The 24,545-nt window shown below is 39.8% G+C and overlaps 1 protein-coding gene across 3 annotated transcripts in view; it reads left to right on the forward strand.

Moving 5' to 3' along the window:
- Nucleotides 1-24,545, forward strand: part of CNKSR3 (CNKSR family member 3) — a 55,723-nt gene that overhangs the window by 12,421 nt on the left and 18,757 nt on the right. For 2 of the 3 annotated variants that reach the window (XM_033054887.1, XM_033054888.1), the window contains exons 2-5: nt 12,918-13,081; nt 19,938-20,140; nt 21,305-21,392; nt 23,914-23,955. In XM_033054887.1, coding sequence (XP_032910778.1) covers nt 12,918-13,081; nt 19,938-20,140; nt 21,305-21,392; nt 23,914-23,955 — 497 coding nt within the window. Of the gene's footprint in view, nt 1-6,731; nt 6,787-12,917; nt 13,082-19,937; nt 20,141-21,304; nt 21,393-23,913; nt 23,956-24,545 lie in introns of those variants that run through there. The other variant, XM_042779111.1, reaches the window with a different exon arrangement.

A 24,545-nucleotide genomic window follows, 5' to 3' on the forward strand; every position in this document is an offset into this window, starting at 1 on the left:
AACTATTACTTCTGAATTTGTGTTTCCAAGTACTTTAGGCTCGGTGAGCAATTTATTGTGATTTGGAAGTTTGAATCACTGGCTGGAGTGTCAGTCACTGACTGGAGATTGCTACACAGTACTGACCACGTGGCAGATTGACTTGCAGAGGAGGTTATTTGATCTCTTTATGTAGCTTGGAAATGAGGCTCTGTATTATGTGAGATACAGCATGCATCCAGGAGAGAGGCTGCTCACACAACTAGAATTGGTCAAAACAAACAACCACATTTAAATAAAACTGTTGATATTTCTAAATTGGATGTAATATCTGTTTATTAGTGGGCAAACATCTGCTGCTAAATTTTTGCACCTTCCACTTTGAAACAACCCTTATACCCAACAGATGACATTTTTAAAAATCAATATAAATGTTAGAATAAGTGTCCTGGCTTTTTGCATGCAATCTTACACACACACACACACACACACACGTAGGGTGCTCCCAAATGACTAAATTGTGTCACACATTACAAATGCAAACCATTTATGGGATTTTCATCCTTTCATGCATCTGTTTTGCGAATACAGAACTCAAAGCTTTAAGGGGAGATTGTCCACTTAATGATCTCATGGAAGAGAGGCTGTTAAGTGGTTATGTACCACTTTCATAAATGTTACCTGATCCACCCAGCCTTATTTAAATCCAGTTTAGAAAATCCTTCCCCTTGGTTACTATGCAGCAGTAAAGTGGCTGATGTGAAGTTTGGCATAACTGAAATAGAAAATAGCTGTTTTCAGAATGCAGGAGAAACATGGTGCTTACAAGGTGGATCAGCCACTGGGGTAGCACATTTTCTCCATGAATGACTTGAGGGTTTTAGGAGGTATCTGCTACTTTGTGCCTCTTGTAAGGGTTTCCTTTATCTACCAGATCATGTTCTTTCAGCTATTGAGTTTGTGTTAACTGACACAGGCATGGGAATGAATTTTTTTTGAAACTTGATTAATTGGTTTGGTATGCAAGACTTCCCTAGTAAAGAAAGGTAACCTACAGAGAAAATGATATTTTGCTAAAACAAGCTCTAAATGTAACATTGTTCTTGAAATAAGAAAAACCAAACAAAAAACTCACACAAAATCATACAAAACAAACAAAAAACCCCTGCCCAACTGTATAATGGTACAGAAATATCTCAGTATGAGGAAAAATTGATTATTCATAAGAATTCAGTGATTCCATGTAGACAAAGAGAATAGTTAAATGCATGAAAATAATGAACTGAAGAAGCACTGCTTTGAAGTGTCAGTAGGTGAAAGATAATACAGGGGGAAATATAGGTGACTGTTCTACTGAGGTTATCTCTCTGTGAAGCAGAAACACTTCCTCTTTCAGACACCTTTGAATTTTTGACATCTTGAAGTTTCTCTTGTGATGGTGCTGGTGTAAACAGTGTGTTACTGTGAATGCATTACCATTGCAATTGAAATTCCAACACCCTATAAGGAAAAAGGCTCATTAATTTGTCCACGAGTGTTCCTATGTTTGCTCTTGTGAAAACTGTATAAATTAGATTGTCAATTACTTTATAGTAATAATGAAGTTAGGCAAACTGGAAAAGTGCAATGGTAGGGAGCTGCTTTTTGGTAAGAATAACTTCATATGTCTACTGCTTGGAAAACTGGATTAAGGAGATGTGAGGGTTGGAGTGAAACCTGCCAAAGGTCATACTCTTTTGTAAGGAGTGAAATGCTTTTTTTAAATTTTTCTTTTTGCAAGCAGTGCAACCTATACCACACCTCATTGTCTTCTCTTTTGTAGCATTCATTGTCTGTTGTCCAATGTCCTATCAATTATTAGAGCCTTGTATTTCTTAAATCCGTGGTGCCAAGTGCAGTCGTGCAATTGGTTCCCCTCTGTGGTGCTTATGGCACCTGTAATTTCCCAAAGCAGTGCCTAAACCTGGGCCTTGCATGGTGTCGTTTGCTGCCAGGTGGTTCTCTAGTGTGCCAGGGATGGGGAGTACTGGTCCAGCCCGCTTTTTGAAGCGTTTCTCTGGTGCCCTGGCATGCCTCCAGAATATTCTCAGATACAGCCAGAGCACATGGTGACACCTCCTCATTGTCTGTAGTTTTCCTTGCTTTTGCTGTGGACCTGGAAGGTTTTTTGGCAAGCGGCAGGTAGTACAGTGCAGGTGCAGGGAGGTTGGATCAGGAGACCTCACTGTGGTGCCTTCCATCTTTACCTGTTCTGTGATTCAGAGGTGAGAAAGAAGGGATCCAGGGGTGTTGGAGAGAGGAGTGAGATGGACAGTGGGAAGAATAAGACTAAAGAGGTGGTCTTCAGCCATATATATCATGAACTACAGACTGAGTCCAAATTCCATAATTTCCACAGCTTCTAGAGTTTTTGCCTCTGGAGGCTGAAACAATTTCCTATTCCTGCTATGGATTAAGCTACAGTATGTATTTCAATTGAACAATAAAACAAAATTAAATCGTTCCCCTTAAACAAAACAAAACAAAAAAAATCTGGTTCTTGTAGTTTTGCGGATGACTCCATAACTAACATTGTACTATTTTATGTTCAGTGCTATTATACTTCTGTAAGCAAAATGGTAGTGTTTTAAAGACTTGTTTTGAGTAAAAATTATGTAAAATATGTGTTAGAGTGTATTATAAAGAAACCACACAACAAATTCAGCATAGTTGTGTGAGCTGGAAAATTCCGGGAAATGTATTTCCTCTGCGGTTGCACTGATTTAGTGAAAACATCTGTATCTGTTAGTAGTGGCAGTAAGATTTCTTCTGGGCTTCTCTCTGGAGCTGTTAATGGGTGTGAGGAAATAGATGTCTCTAAGTGGGGTCTGCAGCCAGTCTGGTGGGGAGATGTGGGGGGTCTCACAGTGCACCAGTCAGGTCTCAGAAGAGCTCTCCTGGTCATAGCTGTGCCATTTTCTGCTGTCTGTCCCCCAACCCTGCATCTTTCTGCCCTCGTGTTTTGCAGTAACTCTGCAGCAGAGATGGCAGACTGGGTCGTGCCCTCCTATGTGTTTTTCAGATTTGCAGCCCATTATACTGGCTGAGGCTGCTGCTGAGCTTCTAAAGTCCTATTGCAGTGGTTGAGGCACAGGCATCCTCATGGCTTGCCTTCTACTTGCAAGATGTTGATGTTCCGTGTCTGGGACAAGTCTCTCAGGTGTGGGGTATGGGGGAGCTTTACCTCAGTTTTTGGTAAAAGTGAGTTGGCGATAACCAACTGTACATCTCTCTGTGCTATCTGGGATCCAGTGGATCTTTTGTGTCGTGTTGTCCTTCTACTAAGAGAGTGAGCCAGGGTGCTGGACCAACCTGAAGCTGAAATGGCAATTGTTCTCCCACCCCTGTTCCTGTTGCCACCTAGCTGCAGAAGGGGACAAATGCTGTGGTGTGCCCATGGGTGCTTTGTTTCTGCAGCACACCCTGTGCACTCTGTACAGGACGGAGGAACACATGGTGAAGGGGATTGATTCCCTATAAAGCCAAGCATTGTATGGAGGGAGGGACAAAGGCCTTGTTTGTAGATTTTTCTCAACTGCAGCTTTCAATGATCAGATACCACTGTGCTTTCATTCTTGCCAAAACCCTACTGAGCCTAGGCAAAGCTGTTATTTGCATCAAACAAAACAAGTTTTTGGTGAACAGATCAACCGTGACTATAGAAGTTGCAAACTTCTTTTTGAGTACAACTTACAATGTCTTGTCCAGCATGTCTTAAAGTATACTTAGTGTGAAAAAAAACCTTAGTGGGCTGAGAAAAATGAATACTGGAATCATCTGGTTTTCTCCACTTTTTGGTTTTGATTTTACCACTTGCTTTTTTTTTTTTTTTTTTTTTTTTTCTCCTGCTGGAGAAAGACTTAGTGGTTTTTTGAGTTGTTGGGAAATAACTTGTGGGTATCCAAGAGGAGTGTGGTTTTCAAACCCAGGGTGGAACAGATTTCCCACATTGAAACTTTCACCAAGGTTTCATTGTCAGAGTTTTGGCACAGTACATGAGGATGATATGTTGTGTCACTAACAGCCCATAGGACATATTAATATATTCTCGTGTATAATGAACATCAGTGTGTGAGTGAAATTAATGAAGCTGCTGTATGCTGATGTAATAAAGTAACTCACTTCTGGTGATACCCTGTTTAGGCAACATCTTTCATTTAGTCACCATATCAGTTGCAAACCACTAAAGAAGAGAATTCTTTGGGGTGTAGGAAGAAGCTGGAAGTATTTAAAGTCCTGTTGCATCTCTCTCAGCACAGATACTTGGTTCTCTTTTTTGCCTTATGTAATGTATGCAACTGTAAAATCACACCGAGTGATTGTCTTTCTACTGTGCTACAAGCTCTGTATTTGCTGACACAGTCTGTCACGTTTTCACCAGTAAATGATTTTGTTAGGTTGTGACAAACACTAGGTCTGATTCTCTGGGCATGATGGCTATCAAAAGTTTGCATTAATCAGTTCAAGAGCAATCCTTTTGGTTTAAAAACCCTTATTTTTTTATTAAAACGTGCATTGTTTCTGCCATTCCAGAATATGCTGTGCCAATCTCTATTGGTTTAAGATAATTTTTGGGGTGTATAAGTTGGTTGCTAGATGTAATGGTAGAGAATTAGGGTGAGAAAGAATAACAAGATCTGGGTCGTGCTGGCTGAAGTGCTTGTGTGTCAGTTGAGAGCCACTCTAAACCCATTTAACTACCACTGTTTAATGCAACCAAGACAAATAGGCACGCATTTACACGTATTAGTATATTGCGAAAAAAAGATGTGTTCTTGTTTGTTTGGAGTTTATAGTAGTTCTTAAGTGATATTGGAGCAACAAATGTTGCCTAAGTAAAAGGGCCTCATTACAGCTACGACATACTGCCATTATATTTGTTCATATTGCCTTGCTTGTGCTGCATCCAGCAGATGAATACAAGTTGCACCTTGCCACAAGCAGGATATTGTTTTTACTGTGAAGTGGAGGAGGATGTTGTCAGAAGTGTCCCTGAAGACATCCTGTGGCATTAGCTGGGAAGTTATTGGGGCTTGTCTGCCTAAAGCAGGTGTGTTCTCTGTTTTAATGATGTGTTTGCATGCATTTCTGAGTGTTGGCTTTCATTGCATGCTCTGTTGAAACTAAGAGTGCCAGGTCTGTCTGTACAGAACATATGGATATGCTCTGCTTCAATCTCATTCATGTAATGTGCCAAACAAAATCTGTTACAGCATGGCAAGATTGATTTTGCAAAACGTAGCTGGTCAGTGAGTGATGCAGTTGATTCTAAAAAGAGAAAACCAAAGCGTGAGTGTTGCTCTCTGTGAAGCTGCTGCATCCTATGGAACTCAATCCCTGCTGTGTTTGACCTACTGTCTTCATGCTTGTATCTCTTCTTAAAAAAGACTTTTTTGGTTAAACCTGTATGTTATTCTGTATTCCAGTTATGTTTTTCCTCTTCCTTTTTTCTTTTTAGATTCGTGACATACCATCACAACTCTCTTTTCTGTAACATTACATGTCAATTTTGCCTTTAATTTGAAGTCTTAAAGCTATGTCACAATAAGAACCCCCCTATGGAAAAGGTTAGAAATAAGTTTCTCTTTCCTCACCCCATCTTTTTTCATTAATTATCTGAAAAGGAGGTATTAAAATGGAAAGTCAACTGTATTTTGAATTTTAGTTGAAATTTGGGAATTAAATACCATTACCTTCTCAACTGTTACTGAATTTCCTTTATCATCATTTGTTGTACACTACCAATCTCTTTTTGGAGTTCTGATGCAAGTTGACTCATTGTCAACCAAAGGTACGATTTATGAATTAATTCACTCTAGCAATTTTCTGCTTGATGTCAACATCTCAAGCTGGATTACTAAACCCATGAGAGCAGCTGTGTGATTCACGTGATTCACTATGATCTATTTCCTAGAATTACAGGGTACTATTTTGCTGGTTTTTTTACCGGTTTGTGAAAGCTTTGGTTTTATCTTTGGCTTAAATTGATATCACAAGTCAATATTAGTGTATAGTTTTTTCATCTTCCCCTCTACCCCCCCAACTCTAATTGCTCTGTATATAGTTTTACTGTTTTGGGAAAATCTTGTGTCACTCTTAGAGAAAATATTAAAACCAGGAGTAGCTTTTATGAGTTAAGAGGGACAGTTTTTTTTAAGCCCTAGATTAGGAACTCATCCTTACTTTGAGAATGGTGAGGCACTGGAACAAAATGCCCAGAGAAACTGTGGGTACCCCATCCTTGGAAATGTTCACTGTCAGGCTGGATGTGACTTGGAGCCACTACTGTAAGATGTCCCTGCCATACCCGAGGGGTGGAGGAAGGGATGTGGAAATAGATGATCTTTAAGATCCCTTCCAACCCTAACTATTCTGTGATCCTAAAAGTAATTAAAGGGGAAGCTACCACCTATATTTGTGCTGTGTATGGCACAGCTGTGATAGTCCTGTGCTCTGTGCTGCCTAGCTAAGTGTCCTGTCCAGAATGTTTGCCAAAAAGGGGTAAATTAAGCAATGCAAGAGGAAAGAAGACACATTGTATTTCCTCTTGTAGGCTTCCTCAAGCCTTAAACCATCTCTGTTTGTTTGTCAGGGTCAGACTTGACTTCTGTGTCACTTTTTTTCATGAACCTGTTCACCTTTCCCTGAACCTGTGTATGGATGTTGAACATTCATTGCATACTGCTGTGTGAAGAATCACTCCTTTATTACTTGTTTGGACCTGTTACATGCTTGCTTCACTCTCTGACTCCTTCGTTGGACGAGATGGTGAGCAATCGCTACTCTTTCTGGTCAATTCTGGCTTTACAGGTGTTTATCATGTCCTCCCCAAAATATTTCTGTAAAACTTATTCCATGTCTGCTTAATTTCCTGAAAGTATTTTTGAGGGAAATTTGAGTAAATTTTTCTGGCTTTTGTAGAGAGAAGTCTTGCCTTATAAAACTTCTAGAGTATTGGAAGGGTTCACTTCTCAAGTATTTTCACTTTTTCTGAATGCACTTCATGATTGTGAAGTGCTAAAGCTTAGAGTTGTCCTCAGATTTGCTGTCTGGACCAAGGTAATAGGCTCTGCCAGAATGGTTTCAGTCAGTGGTGCTTTGCAGGGAGGACTGATAAAAGCGGTGGCATAACACAAGGGCTGTCAGTCTGAGATTGTATCTATACTGAGCAGCTAAAGGTTAAATGTAGTCTGTGTTTCCCTTCTGGTCAGGATAGCTTACAACCCAAATTTACCCACGAGTTCTTTTATTACAAGGCAAAGCTTTCAGTTTTGTGTTTAAAAAAAAAAAAAGCTGGGGGATTTATGGGTGGATTTGAATGGAATGAATGGATTTATTTTGAGGTAACGTGAATGCATGAGTATGGAGCCTGTTTTTCCAGGCTAAATATATTAGTTGAAAATACTGAAAATAGAAAGACATTGCAAAAGCCTTTCTGTGCCGCTGTCAGTCAGGAGGGATTACAGAGGGGACAGTAAAGCACTCATCGAGGTTGAAGTCTTCACCATTTCCCTCTGTCCTGCTGTGACCTTAATGAGAGAGCTGCCCTTTGCATCCCGGCTGGCAGGAGAGCCCAGCAATTTGTTGGGTACCATCCCTGTGTGATGGGGGAGACTGGCAAGAAACTTCTGTGCCCTTCTGGCTGCTCTTGGCAATGCCTGTCCTCAACAAACCTGTACCCATCAGGATGCAGGTGCTCAGACAAAACCATAGAAGCTTTGCTTACAATTGACTACATGAGAAGAGCTTATTTTACAAACAATCTGGTTAGGCAGGACACATTTTTCCATGGTGATAAGCAGCTCTTTCTCTTTGGCTCTGTGTTGTTTTGTTTTTCAAGTGATTGATACTTCAGATGGTAACAGTGTTATGACTAATTGTGAAATTGCATTACAGTAAAAAGTAGAATGAGGAAGTTTTTTCACATTTTTGCTAGACAATAATACAAATATCTTTTGAAAGTGTTTTCTTGGAAAACAAAGACCTTTCATCTCTTTCCTGGTCCCCAAAAGTGGCTTACACTAGTTGATAACTAAGATTTTGTTTCAGAAACTTTTGGAAAGATTAATGTGAAAACATTGATGATAGCTAGCAGTCAGACATGTGGATCCTAGGAAGTTAGTTCTTACCTAGGCTCAAATTATTAGTGAAATAAGTTTCTACTGACTGCTATAGATTTAATTTTTTTATCCTCCTTTTACAGAATCTTGAATTCCTCTGTTAAAGTAATCCCTGGTTCTGTTTGTAATACTGCAGGAGAATGGCATCTGTGATGTTACTGTGTAAAACCTTCCCACTGTGTTCTATATTAAAGAAAACAGCATATTATTGTTTTATTCTCCTTGAACTTTTCTCTTTTCTTTTCACCCTGTATTTGTCCTGCTGATCTGTTTCAGCTTTCGGCTGCCTTGCAGATCCCTTTTCTTTATTTTCATTTGCCTTCTCACGGGTTAGTTCATCTGCTTATGAAGTAGTTATTTTCTCTTTCTAGTGTTCATTTGCTGCCTCGATTCCCTCCTGCTTTGTCTTTGATTAATTTCTTCCAGTCCTGGAAATAGAGGAAACGATGGGAGGAAGCTATTACAGTAACTGTTATAAAATGATGTGGAATGTAAATGACAGTATTATGGCACATACTGTGGGGTGTGCCAAAGATTCTCACACAACTGATTATCTTTCAAGGCTTGGGAGGGATGAATTTGATGTGTGCAGGGAATCTTTGGGTACTAAAAATGTCAACTATATAGACCCTGAGGAGGAGACTGTATTAATAGTGACTTTTTTAGGTGGAAAGGTCAGTTTTAAGGTGATGAGGCCAAGATGACTTTGGCAGTTCTATCCTAACCAGCTATTCAAGGTCCCAGGGAGCCCTTAATGGGATGAGGGTTGGACCTTGGTTCTGCCTTGAGATGCCAGGTGCTGCCTGCTCCTTAGAGTCACCCAACAGAGAGAATATGATCGTAATAATGCTTGGTTTCCTTTTGGACAGTGAGCAATGCTTTCCTCAGCCACTTGCCTTATTTCTCTCCTCTTCCTTGCTCCCTGCCCTGCTAGGTTGGGGTATATGGACTCTGTGATCACTGTGGTATCCCAAGAAGATAGGGAGGGAGGAAAAAAGGGGTGGTGAGTCAACTGTGCCTGTAATAGGTTAGTTAATTGTTGCTTTTTGGTAGGTGAATTCTTTGGTAGTGTCCAAGGAAGAAGTTGAGCAAAAAGCGTGAAACTGCTTAACTCTTCTCACAAAACACACCTCTAGTTTTTGGGAAGTCAGGTATGCCACAGCTCGATGGCCCGACATCTCTCAACTATAGAAATGTTAATTCTCTCTGAATAGAAAGCCGATAGTTATGGCTTGCACCCAAGCCTCTCACCCTCAACTCCCTCAAAGTTGTTTCTTTCTTCCTCAATTCTCATACAAAATAACTTTCTTAATTGTGGAAACAGACTGAGATTGGTATCAGTGCAAATCCTTAAGTGTAAGCTCTGTCCTAATGTTTTTGCATGAATGCAAGGTATTGAATGTCTTCAGGGGTGCTTTGCGTGGTGGTTATTTTAGACAGAAAAGTCTAGACAGGTCTTAGGATCTATTGCACATCTCTACACCTGCCAAAATTTGGGAGGGAGTTTTGTTCAAATTACACTGCTGTTCTTCACAAAGGTTTTCACAACATGCATGACCCTAACTGAATTAGTCTCTCTCTCTCCCCCAAAAAATATCTGCTACTAGTGTTCTAAAACTTGAATAATATTCTGCAATTGCTTTTTTAATTTCTACCTTTTCTCATTCTCTGACAATTATGTAATTAGAAAGGACATTATTTTGTGCATGGCTATGTGGTATGTGCAAGAAATAATGTAAAGATTTCACACACATGATTTAGACAAATGCTTGTATTAAACACATTTTGAGCCTAAAATGAATAGATCAGCTAATGTCAGTCTTAACTGTATTTTTTCCAGAATTATAGAAAACTATTTTCTTGCTTGAACCTGCTAATATTGCACTATTGAAAATAACCTGACATGTAGAAAGTATCTTTCTAAGTAATGTAAGAAATTATCTAAGCAATGTTGACTTGCTTTTTACAGTTTTTAGTTCATCTGAGTTCTTCAGCAATATCCAGACATCGCAATGATCAATATCAAGTCTCTGTAAGGCTCTGAAGTTCATTGAGAAAATACATGGAAAGAATATAGATGTTTGGAAGAAGGGAAAAATGAGCAGGTCGTTTAGACTACTAGTGATATTTGCATGGTGATTTTAAAACTTTGCTTAAATATTATTGAACTTTATTAAATTGGGTTATGAGTCCTTTTTCCTTCCTTCTCCCTTCCCTGTTGGAAGTGTGATTTGCACACGATGTTTTTGATTTGCATATGATTAAACATTTCATTCATATTATGAAAAATTAAAACTTAGACTATAAAATGTGGTTGCAATGTCATTAAAATATTTACTATTCCCCCTAGGTTTCTTAGTAAAAATAATAACCATGTTCCTAATGTTGGTAAGCACATCTTAAACTATCAATACATTAGTTGCTGGGTCTGTCTTCACTTCCTGCTTTGCATAGTTTTGGTCACTTAAATACGTGTCCAACTGAGCAGTTGTGCCACTGTGTTGGCTATTTTGAATCAACATTTGGCAATTTTGTAATATTTTATAAAATATAGTCCTAGAGTGTGATTATAAAAGTAGTGTTTTTAAGGGCTCTTGATTGAACTTTTTTTTTTTAAAGTAGCCCTTCAAGTAGTTAGTAGAGCTACAAGAATGGGCAAGCATGAGTTAAAAAAAACACAGGCAAACTAAAAGCCACAGTTTGTATTTCTAGGGGAGGATATATACATTTGAGTCTCCATGTTTAGCGTTGAATTAAATTCAAGAAAGGATAGTAGGCGGAAACCAAACTGTGTAAAAAAAGCTTAAAACCTTCCCTGCATGCTGAATGTGTTTTATTTTAGGTGTTTGTGTAGTTTGTGTAGTTTGTAATGGAAACTCTGGGCTTACAAGAGCAAATGATGGGAAACAGTGGTCTGTGAGGCAGCAATAAAAATTGGGAATGCCAAATATGTGCACTGTATGTCAGCCTTGGTTGTGAATTTGTTTGAAAAAATAAATTGTTAAACAATGAAGGCCAGTTATTTCTTTTATTATTTTTCCTGGGAAAAGAGTTTGTATACCCTAAGGGGGAATTTGGTGCCTGTGGGAAAGAGAGTGGTGGGCTCAATTCTCAAAATTTCTGCAGTTTTGCCAAGACATATGGGAAGAAACAAGAGTGCACCCTGAACAAGTGTAGCCCTGGGAAACTCCGCTAGATTGTGTGCGGGTTTTCCCATCCATAATTCCACTTAAAAATGAAACTGTGTGCACTGGTAGCTCTGCACGGGGAGGAGCCGAGCTTGTTCAGCCAGGTGTTGATTTGCTGTAAGGATTAAGTGTGCCCAGCCATGTAGGGGCCAGTGGTGTGTTGGGGAGCCCATCCTCTGCACATCCACTGAGAGCAGGCACTGCAGAGAAACTGGCTGCTCCTGCCATGTTTACACGGGAGTGTTTGATGTGACTCCTCAAACCCCCCCGTGTGAGCTGTGTCAAGTGTTTTCTTGGTGGTAGAGTGTGCTGGCCGTGCTTGTTTTCCAGGCTGCTACTGCGGCTCCATGAGTGGAACAGAGTGCTGGTCTTTTGGCTCTTGTGTCTCTGTAGTTCAGGATGCTGTTCGTGTTTCTCATCTGCTGTGCTCGATATCCTGTCCATCTCAATGGTTTCCTTTTGAACCAGAATTGTGCATAAACATCCTCTATTCAAGTAAAAGTTCAACCATTTTTTTTTTTAAAAGGAATGGTAAAACAATGTAGCTGTTGTGGACTATACAAAGAAGATGTCAGATGGGTTACCTGAATTTTTGCTCGTGTCAAGTGTTTTCAATGACCGTGGTGTATTGCTGTGAAAAAGATCTAATTGGGTCTGTTCCTTTTGCTCTAGCCAAAATATTGAAGAGGAACAGAGTTATGAGAACACTGAAACATTTTTAAAATAACACATCCATCTGAGTTCCCCCCCCAGATTGTTGCTGCTCATGGGCTCTTAAACAACAGAGGAAGTAAGGATAATACACAAGGAAACAGGATTAGCACATGAAGCTTAGAGTAAAATAAGATGAAAACCAGAAACACTTTCTGTAATCACTTGGGTAAACCTGTTGTAGAGAACAGGATGATAGAATCACAGCTTAAAGTGAGGATTTGGGGGATATTGCTGTGACAAAGCAGTCTAAACTGTTTTAAAAATACTTCTAGATAGAAAAATGAATTAGATTTCTTACATGTATGTTGTTGATCCTCAGAAAGGGGAAGGCTACTTCAGGAAGCTGCAGACTCTTATAAATCAAAGTAATGATGAGACTTGAGCCAAACACCCTTTTGATTGCTTTGCCTTTGTTTTATTCTTTTGTTCATTTTCCTTATAATTTTATGCTTTTGTTTCTTTGCTTGTTTAACAGGCTTTGGGCAAGATCTTTGTTCTTGCCTTGTCTTGGACTTTTTATTTTTTTTTTGGACAGTTGTTACTTTTTTTGTTGTTGCTATGGATGCCCCTCAGGGTTTGGGTTACCCTGATGCATATGCCCCTTGGTCACTTTGCCTATGCAGACAACAAAGGCACATTTTTACTGGCTGAGCTTGATCCAGGTTGTGCGTTGACTTTGCTGACCCAAAGTTCCCATAACTTACATGCTCTATTTCTACGCTCCCATGGTACAACCCCAGTCACACTGCAAGTTTCCTTCATGATTTTGCATTGTGTATTATATGAATTTCTTCAAGGTCTTTTTTTCTCCCTTTTTTTGGGAAGGTTTGTTTGTTTGTTTCTAATGTCCCCTTGTCTCTCTCTTGTGTTTTGGTAGGCCTGGATGATTGCCTGCAGCAGTATGTCCCTAAATTTGAACGGGAGAAGATAAATGGCGAACAGCTGTTACAGATTTCTCATCAGGACCTTGAAGATTTAGGTATCTCACGGATTGGACACCAGGAACTGGTTCTAGAGGCTGTGGACCTGCTATGTGCACTGGTAAGTTAAGCTGTGAATAGTAATGCAAAGAATTTCATAAAGGGCTTTTTGGGTGAATAACCAAAGCAAGATTGATAAAATCAGAATACCTTTGTCTCTTGCTTTCTGTTACACATAACGATAAAAGAAAAAAGTAAGAATTTGTTTAATGCTTGTAAGTTTTGTATTAATAGCTCTCTTTTTCCTCATAAGAGGCAAATTCAATTCATTTGGTTGCATTTTTAAAGGAAGAAGTTGTCTGAGTGACATTGTTAGATCTTCTGGCTCCTGTTAATGAACAGTTTGTCTTAGAAGACAAAAGACGTATTCTTGAAATGATAAGTGCTAGAAGTTCCTCACATCAGTTGAAATGGGTTTAGGGTAATTCTGTAGCAAAACTAGGAAGTGAAGAAAAATTAATTCTTGAGTTGAGGGATGTTTAGCTGCCTCAGTTACAGTCTAGCTGAACTCTTCGTTGGATTGAAAACTTAAGCTGTTCCCTTGTCCTTCTCCTGATATATAACTGCAGATACTTTGAAAACAAACATACTCTGAAAAGTATAGCTATATTTTGGATTATTTTACTAGCGCAGGCTCTATTTAAAGACCATTATTTGGTCACAGTGTTGAAGGCCTGTTTGATGTAGTGCAGTGTAGTGAGCACCAGAGGTATATATAAGTACTTCAGGGAGGGGAGTGGGAAAGCCTACCTGATGATTCCTTGGCCAGGACTGGCCTGCCTTCCCTACATTAGGCAAGGCTTGCAGCACTGAGCCTGTGCTTCTTAAAATGGAGAGTCTTTATTGCCTGTGCGCTACGTGCTTTATTTGCTGCAGAGGTGTTCCTGCTCCACTACCTGGAGCAAATTGTACTGAAAGAAGCATGTTTAATGAAATCTCCAAGTGATCTAAAATGTTTTTTAAAGAGTTACTCTTATACTTGAAAGATACTTTATTTCCTTTAGGCATTTGATCTACCAAAAATTGTTAACATTAACTTGAAAACCTAATAGAAGAATGTAACTAGACTGAAAAGCAGTTCATGGTGTGGGAAGGAGCTTGTTGGGCAAGTGCAGGGGTCTGGTGAGTTAGTAAATGTGGTGTGGGCTGTATATGATCCTAATTGAAGTATTCTATGTGGCAATCTCCAAAGGCACTTTCTTATTCTCTTTAAAATATTAGGATAAAGTGAACAAAGCTGGACAACTGCCAGAACCTAAAGCTGTGTTTTATCTCCTACAATTTCCTTCTAATTTCCTTTGTAGACAAAAGTTTTGACCTCAGACCCATTTCTGGAAATCCTTTGTGAAATGCAGCTGAAGTTAATGCATTAGACAGATATTGCACATTACAGCTGAAATATGCTTGTTCCCTTTTTAAGAGGCGAAGGAAGAATTCCTGTGTTTTCAGTATGCCCTTTGCCACCTTCTTGATGTCTGCTCCCTTGAGTTTTTGGAACTGCATAGAATCACCACTGGTTTTGTTTCCAAGGGGATACTAAATGCTGGTGTCAATTTTTTTTGTTGTTGTTTCTTCTTTATGTGCAAGAAAATTTTCTGGATTCCACCTGCATTAGTTCTTCGAGAGTGGGATTGTTTATTGTTTAGTGGATGTTTTGTACATATGCTGACACTTTCCCAACTTTTGGGGTCTTGTAAGCAAAGGAACTATTTTTTAAAATTTCTTTTTTAATCTTTTTTTTTCCCCTTTTTTGCTCCTCCTTTGTTGACACCACTGCAACTCCCACTAAGCTGTCAGCTCACACTGGAAATGTGGCATTGGCTGGGCTGTCTGATGTCACTCTTTGAAAGGTTGTCATTTCTTGGCAGAGAAAGGCTGAGAGGGGATTTTGGTGATTTCCCAGTCCTGGAGTTCCCAAGAAGAATTGCCCTTGTTATCTAGTTTTGCCTTGGTGGTTTCCCAGCCGAGTTACCTTCGGGTCAGAGCTTTGGTTCCCTCGCACCACAACAACACATGTGGCTCTAAAGACAGTGAGGAAGCTCTCTTTGGAAGATCTTTCTCCTGCGGTATCTCTTTTCAAGCACTCACCATACAGACCTTTATTCCAACCTCAATTGATCAGTCACTAAATAGTGTGAACATAACCCTTGCCTTGAGAAAGGACACCAAATGCACCTGATTTTTTAATTTTAGTTTTTCTAGGGGTTGAGTAGTGTTTGGTAGCACAGTGATAAAAATATGTCTGGAAGTTTCAGGTGTGAAAAAGAAATTAATGCATCTTTCTCTACTGCTTTGGTGATGAAGCAGTGATCCCTCATGTCCTTGTATCAGTGGCTGCATATGCAGCATTTTGAAGAGTCAGCAGGAGAGTGTAGACTGGGATAAACACATTTCTGTTGCTCTTGAGCTGGTCTGATAGAATTTTCTGAACCAGTGTTAAAGACTTATTTGAGGAATTTAGAGAATATATCAAAGGACCTGAATTCCCCCTGAAGAGGGAAAAAAAAATCATCGACTTGAGTGTTTCAACTTTTTTGTTGACAGTACTGCTTGGCGTGTGGGGGGAAAGGGATGGAAGCAAGATCATGTTTCTTTGTTGATTGAAGGTTTTGGGGGAAGGGGGGAACAAACATACATAACTGTGCTTTTCAAACCACAAAAGCAGGGACAGAAAACAAGCTTTTGAGGGCTTAATGAATATAAATCAATGTAAGCAAGAAACTATGCAAATATTTTCACTTTTAATGTGTTGCTTGGATTTGGTTTCTGAATCTTTGCCTATACTGTATGATGGGAGAGTCTGGAAACAAAAAAGCAGTGGATTTTTCTTGAGTTTAGACTAAAGAGATAGTAATTGTATATGATTAAAAAAACATCCTGAACCCTGAAAAGAGCCCATAAACCAAAAAAGGACACAGTTGGGCCTTTGATAATTTTACTGGTGGTATTGTTCTGCCCGCATATTTGCAGCATAACAAAATATAACATCATAACATGAAAAATAATATGCATACATGAAGACTTACCCTTTAGGTCCTAATCATTGTCAAAGGATATTTATACATTACCATATAAAATTTTAGGGTTTTTAGAGGCTTCAAATTTTGTATTGTATATTTGGAAATTTGCTACTCCAGAGGATTCTTTGGAATGCATTTTTGTTAAAAGGAAAAAAGCAAGAATGGGTGACTGTGCCTTGTGTTAATTCAAATGTTTATATAGGCCTGCAGTGAGTTGGATGAGCATCTGAGCAAGCATTTGAACTGGTTTTATTAATTTTTTTTTCTCAGAGCATGTTTTCAGTTCCATCAGCTGGCATGTCCAACTCATCACATTGCAGCATGTGAACATGGCTGTGAAAGGAAAGAGGATGCTGTCCCTGGGCAGTAGCAGAGCTCCTCATCAGCACAATTCAGTTCTGACACAAATGCTCTGCTCTTTTGACTTCAGTTAGCCACGTTTTTTTGTTTTGTTTTTTAATTTTTGTAGTGTTGGCTGTCTGACCTTGAGTCATTATTTGGTCAGATTATTTTTTCTCATTAAATGTGATGGAGTTCAGGAGTGAGCTCATGTGCTCTCTCCTGCACGTGTGGGTGCTGCCTCTCTTCCAGCCCTGCATGTGGCTCCCCAGGTTAATGAGCAATAGCCTGGGAATGTTTGACATGGGGTGCTCTTGACCGCTGGCCTCAGCCTGTGTTTAGATTATAACAACTTTGATGTTTAAAATCGGGACCAATAGTAAAATGTAACCTTTTCTTTGGTTCATGAGCAACATCTAAAACCATTTGGTTGCTTAAATAGCAATTTGTTAACTCTTGAAGCCTTAGTCCTGTGGAAATATTTCAAGAAAAGCCTGCTAAGCTTTGCACTTCAGCTGTGCGTCACTGTGAAGGTTGTTTGGTGTGCTGCCACGATATCAACATTCCTATCTGTCAGGGATTGGGGCTACAGTTCTGTGACAAGTTAAATTAATCCAAGTCAGCTGCTGTCTCCACCCCCTCCTGTCCTCTGATTAGTGGTCCTTTGTGCTTGCACTCACCTGACCCCGAAGTGAGCTACTTCAGGGAGCTAAACCAAGGGATTGATTTCTTTCTATTGTTTAGATCCCCAAGCCAGCCCTCCCAACAGACTGGACATTGCAAGTGAAGGAAAAGGAATAGTTGGTGATGTGAGAGCTGCTCAGGAGAGTTTCAGCTTGGAGAGAAGCATTGCTATATCTGGTGCTATAGCTTTCTGTGTATTAGAGCAGACAGTGAGGGGACTGGTGGAGCAGAGGTGGGTTGGGATGACTCCTATTTCTGGAGTAGTTCATCCACTAGGGCTCATCCACAGTTGTCCAATTTGGTGTCCTGGTACTCAAGAGCCGTGAGTCGTGCTGGATAGGTGTGGTGCTCGTTCAGGACCTTTCCTGGAGCACAAACTGCTGGTTTAGCAGTGGAGGTGAACTCTGTAGAGCCTGTGGGGTAAGCTGTGGGAGAGCTTAGAGCAGTGACTTAGAGCTTGGCTGTGATGGACTCTTGAGAGTCTACTGGGGACCCCAGCTGCATTTATGAGCTAGAGCCCCTGCATCCCTGGATGCAGCACCTGTGTGCTGAAGTCACCTTCAAAACTGAGAACTACAGAATTGTTAAAAAACTATCTGAGCTGGAAGAGTCACACAAGACTCACCCATGGTAAAAATAAGGTGAAAGAGTTGTGATAAGGGGTATGTGAATGTTTTCAGCCAAGCCCAAAATCTTACCTGGTATATCAACATGTGTCCTAAATGCTGGTGCCACCTCTAATCTCAAGTACCCACAGGTGGTTGGCAGAGTTTCTGCATCTGAATGACAGAAAGAAAGATCTGGAGATACTTAATTACATGAAAACTCTCAAGTTCTGGCCAGAGTGATTAGGTGGTTATACCTCTGCACTGAAAAAGTATTTGCTGTTGTCTGTCCCTTTATGAAAGCAGGGGATCAGCATTGTCTAGTTCCCCTCTATGGGGGGAGGATTTATGATATATGGCTTGTTTCTTGTGGTTATAGGAACTTGCCTCACATCCAGACCTGTTTGTGAAAAAGTATTCCCTCAACAATAGACTAATATTCAATCTTCTAAAAGGAGGATAAAACTAACTCCAAGAAATGCATCCAAATAATGCTCCTGGGGTGCTGGATCTTTTTGGTGTTCTTTTGTTGTTTTTTGTTAAAATTAAAAGGTGGTAAGTTCACACATCACAGTATACAAATACTTTAAAGTTGTTTAGTAATCCAGATCTTTCCCGTTCTGTGATCCTGGAAAATTTAAGTATACCCTTTGCTGTTGCAACCGTGGCATTTTTTAAAATTGTACATATCCTTTCAACCCCTACTCCTGGCTGCATTTTAAGCATATCTCCTTGCCAGGGGCCCTGAGGTGGAGGATTATTTTAAAGGTAGATGTGTAGCTGAAACCTCTCCATACACTGGAGATGTGTATTTCTTTGTAAAAGACTTAATCTGAAGTATTCCAGCCTGTTTTGCATATGCTTCATCCTGGAGGGTATGGAGCTACAAGCTGGCACTGTGCCCCAGCAGCATCCTGGTCAGCAGTAATGGGAGAGGGAGGGAAGTGTTTATCACCCTTTAGTTGTACTCCTTATTCTAAATATGCTCCCTGCCCCTAAGTACAGCAAAGGCACAGGGAAACCAGAGCAAACTCAGTGAAGGGCTCTCAGCTTGGTCAGGGCTGGTGGGGAACAATTGTCAGGATGACAGAGTTGGCTGTGCATGGCAGAAGTTGAAACAAGATGTTCAGGCTGGATATAAGGAAACATTCTCTTGCTCTGAGGGCAGTCAGACCAGGCGGATCAGGCTGCCCAGGGTGGTTGTACACTCTGTCCTTGGAGGTTTTCAGGAGCCTATAAGATAAAATCCTGAATAAGCTGTTCTGAGCTTACAGCTGAACCTGTTCTGGGCAGGAGGTTGGTCTGAGACCTCCAAAGTTTCCCTTCAGCCTGGATGGTGATCCTGAGTGGAGGTATTAGGAACTCCTGGAAACTAGGAATTAAATGGAATTAAATTTGCAGTTGGTTTAGGTTTTTGAGTAGGAAAGTAGAAAGAGTAGAGAGTATATCTGACTGAACTATGGAACTTGGAGATTAGTTGCAAGAATATGCAGCAGCAAAAGAATCGTGGAGGGAAGGACTCTTGTATTTTTGTGTGTTTGTTTTGTTCTGGTGGGAGTGTTTTTTGTGTGTTTTTGGGTTTTTTTTTCCCTCAAGGAAAGTAGGAATTTGAATTTATAAAGTTGAAGTTATAGGCAAGAATATCAGATTTTTCATTCATTTACAAAAACTAAAAAAAAAATTTGATGTCTAAAAATGACTTTAATTACCATGTATGATGTTAACACTGTCCTCAAACTTGCAAATAATTGCACTATTGTAGTCAAGGAGCACAGTTACTGAAAACTGGTGATCCAAATATTTACTCAAGCTTTTGGTTGCAAAATTGCCTTTGCTTCCTGTTGATGTTTTCATCTCCTACCAGATTTAACTTATCTTTAGTTGTGAATGAAATGTTAATTCACTGTTTATTTATCATAGGATAGAAAATATTTTAAGAAAAACAGAATGCTTGCTCTTCTTTAACACAAAGAAAAACAACACAATCCAATTATTAACAAGTAAATGATATCTTTGAGGACATTGAGACTTCATTCTGATTGAAAAGTGTCCTTACATCTCATTAATGACAGAAACTGAGATTTAGCACCCACAAAAGTATTCTTTAGTGACTACAGTGTAGAACAAATCTTTGAAGGCATATTTCCCAAAAACCATGAGAAAGTTGTGCAAATTGTCCAGACTTTTCATCCCATGTGGGCTTTTAACTTGTTTTATAATAGGAGAACTCAACAAGGATATTTATCAGGCTTAATAATGTTCCTTGCAGAACTATGGCCTTGAAACAGACAATATGAAGAACCTGGTTCTCAAGCTGCGAGGGTCGTCCAACAATCTGCAAAACTACATCAGCAGCCGTAGGAAAAGTTCCAGCTATGATGGCAATACCTCTCGCAAGCCCCCCAATGAATTCCTTACTTCTGTTGTGGAGCTCATTGGTGCTGCTAAAGCCTTGCTTGCGTGGTTGGACAGGTAAGAATAAAATGGTTATATTTTCATTTGCTGCTGTAATTAATTGCTTCTCTTTGTAAGGCCTTTCCTAGATGCTTGGGTGTAAAGATCTTGATGTCACTAACACCTTTTTTTTGGTGTTGCCAGAAGACCTCTAGTGGATAAATTTAACCTAGGGTATCTATTCTTGCACTTCCACTCTTGCTAAAACTGAAAAAACTGTTAACATTACACTCAAACTAGTGTTTATAAAAGTATGAGTGTTCCCTTTTAGGACAATTTCTCACACATGGTTTTCCCAGTTTCTAAATTACTTGTCTTTGGCAGGTCCCTTCCTGAAAGATTTTTTTAATGTTCTGCTCAAATCATGGCCTTAGCTATGTGATTTGAAAACTAAGCACTGGGAAAGATTATCCTTCTGCTTTTTTTTTTTTTGTTTTGGCTTATTGAATTGATTTTTGCCTGGAAAGAGCCAGAGTTATTTTGTTACAGCTGCAGCAGGGGTGCAGTCCATGATAACAGGTGAAGATAAATTCTCAAAGCCCTTGCTGGCTTTCCTGAGAAGCAAAGTTAGGAGAATAACTACACAGGGACTGGCAGCAAGGAGCACTTTTATCCTTTATCCTGTTCTGAAGCAAGGAGTTGATCTGTGTCCAGACAGTGATGTTAACAGTTTGTGCCTCTTACCTGGTCCTCCCCTCTCACTCTGTTGCTGGCAGCTCACCCTAAATTTTTTTCTGTAACCCATGGTCATCAGAATTGCTGGCTTGTCCATTGGCAAACCTGCTATGGTTATTTCTCAACTCCTCTTCTAGGTTTTGCAGCTGTCTGAAAGGTCAGAGGTAGAACTCTACTGGCCCTAAAGCTAAAGATTATTCTTTAAGTCTCTCTGCACCTCTGTGTATATAATGTGAAAATCTATTTTTCTTTTAGAGAATAATTTGTTCCTTGTCCAGTCAGAAAGTTGGAGGTCTACTGGTAAACCCAAGGAGAGGGCTAGAAGATTCCCAGTTTTAGTGCAAGAGTGGAACAGGACTATACAATTAGGAATATTTACATTGTCAAACTATCCTCACACCTGTGCCAATGTTAGAGTTGCAGCACTTACTCTCATATGCTCTTCTCTGGTAAGGTAGGATGGGAGAAGGCTGGTCCCTCCAATCTAAGGGGAATTTTCTCTTGTAGGACCCCATTTACTGGTATTGCTGACTTTTCATCAATGAAGAACAGAATCATTCAGCTCTGCTTGGACCTCACTACTACTGTTCAAAAGGTCAGCTGATTTCTTTTCCTCTCTGCTTTCCAAAAGGGAAGGAAAGGGGGTGTTTGGGGAAGTAATGTGCTTGCTTTGTGCTGAGCACTGATGAAAGGCGGTTCTGGGAATGAGAGCTTACTTTGAGCTTTGGAGGTCAGTTTCAACTTGAAAAGGTCAGTTTTCAGTTTGTGTTTCTGAATCGTGGGGTGTTTTTGTTGTTCCCCCTGCCCTTCAATTCAGTTATCAATTTTGATATTGCTGGCTGTTTCTTAAGTGACTGCAGCTTAAAGGCTACTCTTATTTTCTTGAGCTTTACTGGAAAGAGAGTTAGTCTTTGAAACAGTTAATCTACATTTGAAGATTTTCGTATTCCAAGCAGCATGTTGAAAAACAGTTATCAGTGCTAACTCTAAACAAAAATATGACTCCGTTGGTTTTTTTGCCTATTTTTGCAGAGTCCATAGATCTTGTCCCATGCAGGATGTTTTAGCCATCAAAAGGGAAATGCTGCATGTATGGAAGGAGCTACCACCTTTAGGATGCAGATCCCATTAGCCAGACTGCTTCTGCCTCTACTGCAAGACCAGAATATTTTTCAAAACTCTAATTTACCAGCAGTATGATGAGTGCTTGTACAGATAATAGCTGAAAGGACACGTAGCAACTGTGGCAATCTTGACAGGTGTCATAATTCTGCTCTCTTGAGTAATGCTACCTGTTTTTGAGCCTGTTCTGAGAGCGTGGCACTGCTGCGGCTGTGAAGCACTGTGTGTACACTGTGCCAAACTTGCTCATAACCATTATTCTGTGCCCATATAATGTTTGAACACTGGAGCACTATGCCCTGTCACATACTGAAGGGATGATGTCAAAGGACAGAAACACCCTGAGCTGTCTAGCTTTGATGCCCCCCTATGATGTCAGATGTGTCACTGTGAAAGGATGGTGTCTGGGTGCCCCAAGGTGCACATGCCTGCTACTCAGTGCCCTTCTTGCTGGGGTGCTCCATGTGCAGTCACACAAACTCAGTGATTTACAACTACAGGTGTGCAGGTTGTGCAGTGGAACAGTACGTGTTTCTGGCAGCAGATGCTGTTCACTCAAGAGTGCTACAGGAACTGAGATAGGAGATTGCTGAATGTATTAATAAAACTGCTAAAAATGCAGTTCTGATCTTTCTGTTAGGTCAGCCTTTGATGGCAGGGGAATGGAAGTTGTGAATACAGCCCTGATCTTTTAAAACATGTCAGATTACTTCTCTGCCAATTTGATATGAGCTATAATAAAAGATGGGGTTGGTGAATAAGAGTAAAGCATTAATGGGGGAAGAACCAACCAACACAGTTTTGTTCTGGCACGGGGCACATATTCTAGAATAGTCTGAAGGAGTCTACTGATGTGAAAAAGAGATACAATGGAAAAAATCTTTGGGAGGGTTTTTAGAACTTCAAAAGTATTTCTTATTAAGGTATAGACTATAGAAATGGGTGGTCAGTTCTAATGGTGAAGAAGCTGCCAGAGTGGCTCTCGTGGAACCAATGCTGCTCTGCCTAATCATAAATGATATATAAGAGCATATTATCATAAAGAAGGCAGGAATGCAGGAATGTTCTATTTGCCTTTGATGATGGCTATATAGATTCAAGGACAGGATTTTACTCCACTTCAAGTGCCATGTCAAGCTTTAGGACTGAAATAATAAACAATATACACAGAAAGGAGTGGGAGAAGAAGGGCTTTGCAGTATTGAGCATTTTGGCTGCTTCATGATAGATGGTATTTGCTATTGATTTTTGCAGATGTATTTGGCAGAGAAAAGTGGAGCAAAGTTCTCTACAAACTTCTCCAACATGATTCCTTCTTAAGCTTATTAAAGTGTTTGGGGGGTTTCTCCTTGTAGATATTGTAAATCTTGTTTTATTATTTATGTGCTGTTTTAACGTTTTAATCTGAGAAGAATAGCATTCTCTAGTTCAGCACTTCTTGCAGAAAACAGTGATGACTTACGTAGATTTTTACATGAACTTGTTTCAGTTCAAAGACTTTTATACCTGGCCTGTGTAAATAATGCCTTGTGTGCAGACCTCTGCCCTTCAGGAATGTCATTGATAGCATATTTTTTTAAAAAATCAGTTTCCCTTCTATTTTTAACAGTATGCTTTAGATCCATTTTGATGCCTGGGGCAGAGGAGTACCTGAATTAGGGTTTATCAGTGTAAGGCAAACATATCTGCCTGGCCTTTTGAGAATCTGATTTAATTGTGCAGGGCTCTGCTTTTCTGGAAAAGTCAGCTGCTGTAATTGAATCCCACATTCTCTTAGTTTTCAAGGTTTATTATTGCTTTCTACCAGGGCCAGAAAATAGTTGCTTAACAGTCCTTTTGAGCCCTGCTGGGTGAAACTAATCTGATTAATCCCTGCAGCATGAATAACTCTATTTCTATTTGAGGTTAAAATGGAAGTTTTGCAGAGTTTTCAGAGATGATTTGTTTCCATGTTTATTGGTTAATGTAGGGGTTTTGTTCTGTTTTATTTTTAGGATTGCACTGTGGCTGACATGGAAGATAAAGTCCAGACTGTGGTAAGTTTATGTTTCTGTTGAAACTCAGCTGTCTGCATTCACATTCATTTTGGTTGCTTCTATGCTGGCTGTATTGACAACAGCTTTTCAGTCCCAAATGCACAAGCATGTCATACAAGTAAACAAGTAAACTATGGCTTGTTTTATGTATATTTTTGTATATGTATATTTATGTATATTATATATATTTATATATATTTATGTAGATTCTTTACTGTAGAGGAGATCACTGAAATTTCAGCAGATGGCTCGTGTGCAGTGATAGCATGGAGTCAAGTATTCCTTAAAGATTCATTACACAACTATGCAATTTCCAAGAGAGTTTAACCTCAAATTTTCAAGGGAGGACTAGTACTGTAAGGTGATCACAGGCTAGATAAACCAATTATGCCTGTGAAGTGCCTTATTTTGCTTCTTCATGTAAAAGAACTGCCCTGCCACAGAACTGAAGCTCTGGCTCTGTGCTTGATCTTGAGTTTCTAGGGCTGTTTAAAGCAGCCTTGTGACCAAATGCAGAGTGTAATGGAATGCTTTTTATATTTTGTAACAGTTAATCATCGCTTCCTGCCTTTGACATGAACCAGGCTGTG

The sequence above is a fragment of the Catharus ustulatus genome, chromosome 3, assembly GCF_009819885.2.
Source record: "Catharus ustulatus isolate bCatUst1 chromosome 3, bCatUst1.pri.v2, whole genome shotgun sequence".
Lineage (NCBI taxonomy): Eukaryota > Metazoa > Chordata > Aves > Passeriformes > Turdidae > Catharus > Catharus ustulatus.